Consider the following 6,965-nt stretch of genomic DNA (forward strand, 5'->3'; position numbering starts at 1 on the left):
TTCAAATCCATATCTCTCCAATTCAGAGAAAATAATGTTTTATAGGACACATCCTGATGCCTGCTTACCTATGCAGACACCTCAATAGATAATTTCTGTTCTCCTAAGCTTCCTTTCTTTCTTTGGGCATTTCCTAATACTCCCTCTGCTCCTTTACCCTCAGACTGTCGAGTCCAGGCAACATGGAGACAAGGATGCAGAAAAGAGGCATGAACTCACATTTGCAACCCAAGTGTCCAGTGTCAGCAGTCCTTCAACCCTCTGCAGTGCCTTCCCAACGGCAGGGCCTGATGTCAGACAGAGCTGTTAAAGCCCTTGTGGGAGATGGTCTCTTAAAGGCCCACAGGAAACCACAAGTTTCTTGCCTCAAGCGCAGGATCTAAGCCATGGTGAGGCCCTGCCCAGTGTATCTTCCACCAATCACTTTGCCAGGGTGTTCCTCCAATATTTTGACACACAGGCAAGTCATCTGCAGACACCCTTGCATCTATAGCCTTGTCCTTCCCATTGCACAGCCTAACAGCCCAGGGAAGTCCTCCTTCTCAAGGGGTCCTCTTTAAGACAAGTCTTCCTGGAGGTGCCTCTGCTTTATCACTCCACTGCTGCACCCCAAAATGCTGTTTTTCTTCATAACCATATTCCCACACTGCACAGACGGGGCGGGAGTTGCACCATCATTTGCTCTCTGATATGGTTGTGAGCTGTTCTGGAGTAATTCTTCCTGGTGTTGGTTTGCAACTCTGTGACACAGCAATACTCGCTTCTGATTGCCTGTGGGATCACCATGGGGATTCTCAAAAGCCATCTGGACATGGTCCTGGGCAAGCAGCTATAGGTGACCCTGCTTAAGCAGGTGGGTTGAATCAGATGACCTTAAGAGGTCCCTTCCAACCTCAGCCACTGAGTGATTCTAAGATCTCATGCAGCAGGATCCCTAACCACCTCCCATGCCGTCAGAGAAATACCACAGTCGTGTGTCATCCTCCCCCCGGCCCCCCAAAGGGCTAAAGGGCCATGGACACTGGATTCAGTTTCTTGACACTCTTCTGGAGTGTCCTGGAGTCCTTTTGGGTTACACCACAGTGCTTAAGCATTCCTTAACTATGCTGCAATATAGGCGTGATCTGAAACCTCCTTGGCTGCCTGAAATCCCCAGGGTTATCTGCTACATTTGGACTGGCAGATATATCACAGACTTATGGGAAAGTCACACTGTTTTGCACTAGAAGCAAAACAGGATGATGTAGGACTTTTATAGCACTGCTAGATATCTGTCTTCAAGCAACCAAATCAAGTTTCTTTCAGCTGTTCAACCAAATCACTCCTTAAATGCTGACGATTGTGCTGATTAGATTGTCATTGACTTTGATGGGGGTGTAGGTGCTGACTTACCTATAGACATCTACAGTCAGATATCATAATCTTGAACTGAATCCCAGCCATATATCCAGTCATCTGAATCTCTCTACTTCATTTTTACTCTCTGTTGGAAGTAAATTATGTCCATGGGACAAGCAATCTTTTGGCATATTCTTCCTAAAAATATGCAATTTTGTTTTCTGACTTTGATGGTACTTTGCTACCCATTAGGTTTACGTATTTTGGAGTCATGTGTTCTTATGACAGTGATTTATTTTATATACGCTTTAAAGCTGAACAGTGTGTAGAAAAAGGGCGAGAGGCCTAAACATATTGTAATTAATATAATGAATTAATGGCTTATTTCTGTAGTCTCTGTAATGTTTTGGACAGTTACATTAAACATAGTATTTATTCAGTACATAGAGAATGTATATTTCTCAGTATTAAAAAAAAAAAAAAAAAAAGATAAAATGTCCAAACTCCTTATAGACTTTGAGGAAAACATTCATTCTTTGATTTTATCCTTTCAAGTGCGAACAATTTTTAGAAAATAAGTGAGTCTATCTGGGCAGATCCATCTTGCTGAACTGTCTCTTTCCAAACGTCTTTCTCAGAGCATGCTTTACCTCTTTGTTTCGTAAGCTGTAGATGATTGGGTTCAGCATAGGAGTTACTACTGTATAAGAAAGAGCCACCAGTTTCCTGCTCTTTACCAAGAGTCTGGACTTTGGCTTTAAATGTATCAAGCCAGTTGTGCAGTAGAACAGCGTCACCACCACCAGGTGAGCAATGCAGGTGAAGAAAGCCTTCCGCCTTCCTTCAGAAGATGGCATTTGGAGGATGGCATGGATTATCTGGATGTAAGACGCTGCTATCAAGACAAATGGAATCAAAACAATTACAACAGTGGCGATGAACGCAAGAAGCTCGAATAAGTATGTGTCTGAACAGACCAGATCTAGAACAGGAGCAATATCGCAAAAGAAATGCTTAATCTCCTTTGAGCCACAAAAGGGGTAGCTAAACAGCCAGCCAGTGAGTCCTACAGAAAGTGGAATACCAGCAATCCAGCATGCTATGACCATATGAAGACACACTCTCCTGTTCATTGTGGTGGTGTAGTGCAAGGGATGGCATATAGCCACATATCGATCATATGCCATGGCACCTAAGAGGAAACACTCAGAAGTGACAAAGAATATGACAAAGTAAAGTTGCAGGGCACAAGCAGAAAAGGAGATGACCTTTCTCTCCAAGAGCAAATCCACAAGCATCTTGGGTACTATGTTCAATGTAAAGCAAATTTCAATTAAAGCCAGGTTTTTGAGAAAATAGTACATGGGGGTATGCAAGGCAGGGTCAGTGGTTGCAACTAAAATGATGAGAAAGTTCCCTGTCATTGTGATTAGGAACATCAGGAGGATTCCCTCAAAGAGGAAGACCTGAAGAGTGGCGAGGTGCGAGAACCCCTGCAAGGTGAAGTATGTCTGGTTTTTGAGACCCAGTTCTTCGTCTGCTTCCATGTGAAAGAACAACCCAGCCTGTATCAGCCAATAAGAAAGACATGAAGAAGAAAAATCTTTATAGGGATGAAGATAAAATACTGAGTGTGTCTGAAATCTGTTCCATAAACTAAGTGGGATGAACAAATATAGATGGGCATATAACATTTTGAGAAGCACACTAAAAAAAGTAAAATATCATAAAAATAAGGTAATAAGAAAAAACGTGTGCTTAATTGCAGAAGAGCTAGGATTTTCTTTGCTGTTTTCCTACTTCCCTTTTTAATTAAGCTAAAATATTGCCACATCTACATCAATTCAACCAGTATTTTCTCAGACATGTTTTCATCAGTAGTTCATGTATTTTATTTTCTGTTTGTGAAATGTGAGTTTGTTTCCTACTGAACTGAAATCTAATTAAATTCTCTGCTTTACTTTTGGAAAAAATATTTTCCCTTATTTTCACACATACATACATATATATGCATAACTAAATTTCAAATAAATAAAGGACAATAAAATTGTTGATGATACAGCCATACTTTTGATAGCTTGAAGAGTGGACAGAATGCATACTTTTGGTCTCGTCACTGCTAAAATATAAAACAATGATGACCTGCTAGCCTTTTTTTTTTTTTTTTAAAATCTATCATTGCTCTTTATTCAGCTCTACTGTCAGTTGTTTATGAATTCAGTATTCTAAGAAACTTTCCTCTTTCAGTTAATCTGCAATCTATCAGTCCTTATTTAGCTAATTGAAATGTAGATAACCATATTCAAGATAAACATTTGAAGTACTTTTTCTGTTTATACCAGCTACAATAGCAAGTCAGAAACCTATACTGTATTTTTCATTGAGTCCCATTATTTTCATTGGTTTCCCTATCTGGGAGTGCTTATTGTTCTCTGTTTATTAGCACAGAAAGGAGCAGCTACAGGAACTGCAGAAAGCAATATTAGCTGAGAAAGATCCTACCTGACAGCTTGAACTTAAGGCACCCTCTGACATGCACTTTGATCATCAGCACTGTTTGACCTTCTTATGTTTCTTCACAGTAAACTGGAGTTATAAATCTGCATTCTTATACAACACAATCCCTTTCAGGATGTTACCATCTTGACCTGTGTTCCCTCTGATCATTTTAGTGGCCCTATTTTGAACTCTCTTCAAATTATCCATCTCTTTCATGTACTGAGGGACTCCAAAATGGGACATCTTTCTCCACAGGTGGCCTCACACATGCAAAGCAGAGGGGAATGGGTGCTTCCCTTGACCAGCTGGCTGGCTCTTGCTAACACAGGTGGCTAGGTGGTTATTCCTCTCCACTGCAGGGATACCCTGCTGGCTGACGCTCAGTTTGCCATACGCCAGGACTCACACATCCCTTTCTGCAGAACTACTCCCCAGACTGTCAATGCCAATCTGATTCATCATTTGTGCCAGGGCCATGACTTGGCATTTATCTTCATGACATTCCTGTGTATGGACCTTTTCCCCTATTCCCAAATTGCTGGCATCTGGAAACTCCCAAGGATGTTCTCCTCCATCACATCTTCCCAGTCACTGACGGAGATGTGAAGAAGCATTAGTCTCAGTATCAGTCCATGAAGAATGCCTCTTAGAGCCAGCTACCACCTAGACTCATATTGTTGAATGTACCTGTGAAAGCTTGATGGTCCAAACATTTTTTTTTTTCACTCACCAATTAGTTTTTTCATCCAGTTCCTATCTTCCCAATTTGGCTACAAGGCTATAGTGTCAAGAATTGTTGAAGTCATTAAATGACATCTACCACTTTCCCCTGTAGTCAGTCATCTCATCACTATCACACCCACTCTGAGCCAGTCATGTCAGTGTGATGGTCAGGCATGACTTATTTTTGGTAAATCTGTGCATTAACAAATTCCTTCTTTCCCTTCATTTTCTTGGACATGGCTTCCAGGAAGATTTGCTTCATATTCTTCCCTTGGGCCTGAGGTGAAACTGACATTCCTCAGATCTTCCTTCTTGGCTTCTTGGCTTACTTGAAGATGGACACATTTTTTTTTTTATTTTTTTTTTCTGTCACTGGGAAACTCCCCCAATGACCTTGACCTGTCAAAGACGACAAATAGTAATCTGGTAATGACATCAGCCACTTCTCTCAGCACCCTCCACTGCATCCAGTCCCATGGGCTTCGGTGGGTTCAGCTTACTGAAGTACTCTATAACCTGATTGTCCTCTGCTATGGGTAGCACCTCCCTTTTCCAAAGTGTGCAACTACTTTGTTTCTTTAAAAAATATTCTTTTTCAGAGCAAAAAAATCTGTCTTCTTACAAGGCATTTTACTGAATGATCAAGAAAAACTCTTGTGTTATTTCTGCAAACATCTGTATGACAAAACAGCAGCTGAGAAAACCATTTAAATTTCCCTTATAATCTATGAATAGGAAAGAGAACTCTCAGATGTTCTTTTTGTTCATCCTTTGGAAGTAATATCTCTCTTACATCTCAGTCAGTCCTAAATAATATGTAAATATAAAAATATTTAATTATATATATATATAAAATAAATATGGCTCAGACATTGTATGCATTACAAATATCTAGAGTTTTTAGATGCATGCTATTCTGCCCTTTAAAATCAAATTATTTTTTCTTGAGCCATCTATATTAACACCATTTTTTGACAGTTTTTGTTACCAAAAAGTCCAGAAAATACCCATATACCTCAATTTTCATGAGAAGCCATCTAGAGCTTCTGATATGACGCCTTTGTTCGTGAGTTCAGATACTGGGATACCTTCTTCTGCCTTTTGGGCAACACTTCAAGTCTGTAAACAGTTTCATGTAGGATCCTGAAGAGACAGTGAGGTTTCGCTGTTTTGAACTACATTTTATCTTATATTGCTTTCTGAGATCGCAACTCCTCTCTGGCTTCATTACCAAGTATACTCAGAAGACAAAACACCTCCCTTGGTATTGCAGCAGACAAAGAACAATTTAAATTAATGAAAGTTATTATTTTTTAATCTTAAATGCACAGAAGCAATAAGTTTGTTAAGGGAGATATAGAGCAATTTGAAGATGGCGGACTCCTCCAGTTGTCCTGTCCCAGGACTTTTTCTGCCCAGCCCCTGATGCCCACCCTGGTGCGCGGACACCCTGAGCTCTCTGCCCAGGCTGGGGGATGTGGCTGCCACTTTCCCCTTTTCGGGTTCAGCTGGTAGCAAAGCTGAATGTTGTGTCCCAGATCCACACAGAAACACCAGATAGACACAGGACACTGACATGACAGGTCGGAAGGGCTGCCTTCAACAACACACAGGACTCTCGTAAATGTAGACACCAAGAGTCAAGACCCTTCCCCCTCTGGCTGGTAGAGATAGAAGTTCACTAACTAGTGAAGGCACACACAGAGCACTCTCCAAGTTCACGCACACATGCATTTGCAGATCCTTTGAGTACCTGGCACGGCCCCTCTGACCACTCAGCAGCCCTGCCCATACTCCTGGGCCCCTTTACCCACATGTCACCTTCTCGCTGGCCAGCCCAGCTTTAAGTTCGCTGCAGATGCACACACTCACACAGCTGTCCCTCAGGCACACCATGTCCCCGAGTCCCTCTGAGTGTACCAGTACAGACCCCTACCCAGACGCAAGGCCCCCCCTACTTGCTGGCTGGTCCAGCTTAAAGTTTGCTAGTGAATACACACACACACACCACGCATACAAGGTTGGGGAAGATACAGACACTCAGTCTGCCAGCAGCAGGCAGCAGGCACACGGGCTGTGACCTGCGGCCCTGTTCCAGCCACTAGTGAGGAGTCTGTGCTCACACCAGTGCCCTGAGTAGCTGCTTTGGGAACAAACACCACTCCCGCCCCATGGCTGGGAGTAAAAGACTCACATTCACTCCAACTACTGATGCTAAGACCTCGGTCACTCTAGCAGCGGGCACCATAGGGCAAAGGTGCCCCTTGTCTGGCTCCAGTTGCTGGCAGCCAGTCCACTCACACAGTTCCCTCCCAGCAACTGGCACTCCATGCTCAAAGTCTGTAGGACCCTTTCAGATCCGGAGAGCTCTGGCCCCACCAATTCCTGATGTTAGGATCCCCACG

General features: G+C 42.5%; 1 protein-coding gene across 1 annotated transcript; it reads right to left on the reverse strand.

Annotated features, from left to right (window-relative positions):
- Positions 1–1,337: 1,337 nt before the first annotated feature.
- On the reverse strand, positions 1,338–3,386 carry LOC308201092 (olfactory receptor 10A7-like). The gene has a single exon (XM_080607857.1). The coding sequence runs from the start codon at positions 3,030–3,032 to the stop codon at positions 1,923–1,925; it is 1,110 nt and encodes a 369-aa protein (XP_080463983.1). The 5' UTR covers positions 3,033–3,386; the 3' UTR covers positions 1,338–1,922.
- Between the last annotated feature and the right edge of the window lie 3,579 nt (positions 3,387–6,965).

This window comes from Anser brachyrhynchus (genome assembly GCF_964034855.1).
Source record: "Anser brachyrhynchus genome assembly, chromosome: 11".
NCBI classification, from domain to species: Eukaryota; Metazoa; Chordata; class Aves; order Anseriformes; family Anatidae; genus Anser; species Anser brachyrhynchus.

Bases quoted from the DNA above. Each gene is read 5' to 3' on its own strand.
- LOC308201092 (XM_080607857.1), bottom strand. From the start codon at position 3,032: ATGTTATATGCCCATCTATATTTGTTCATCCCACTTAGTTTATGGAAC.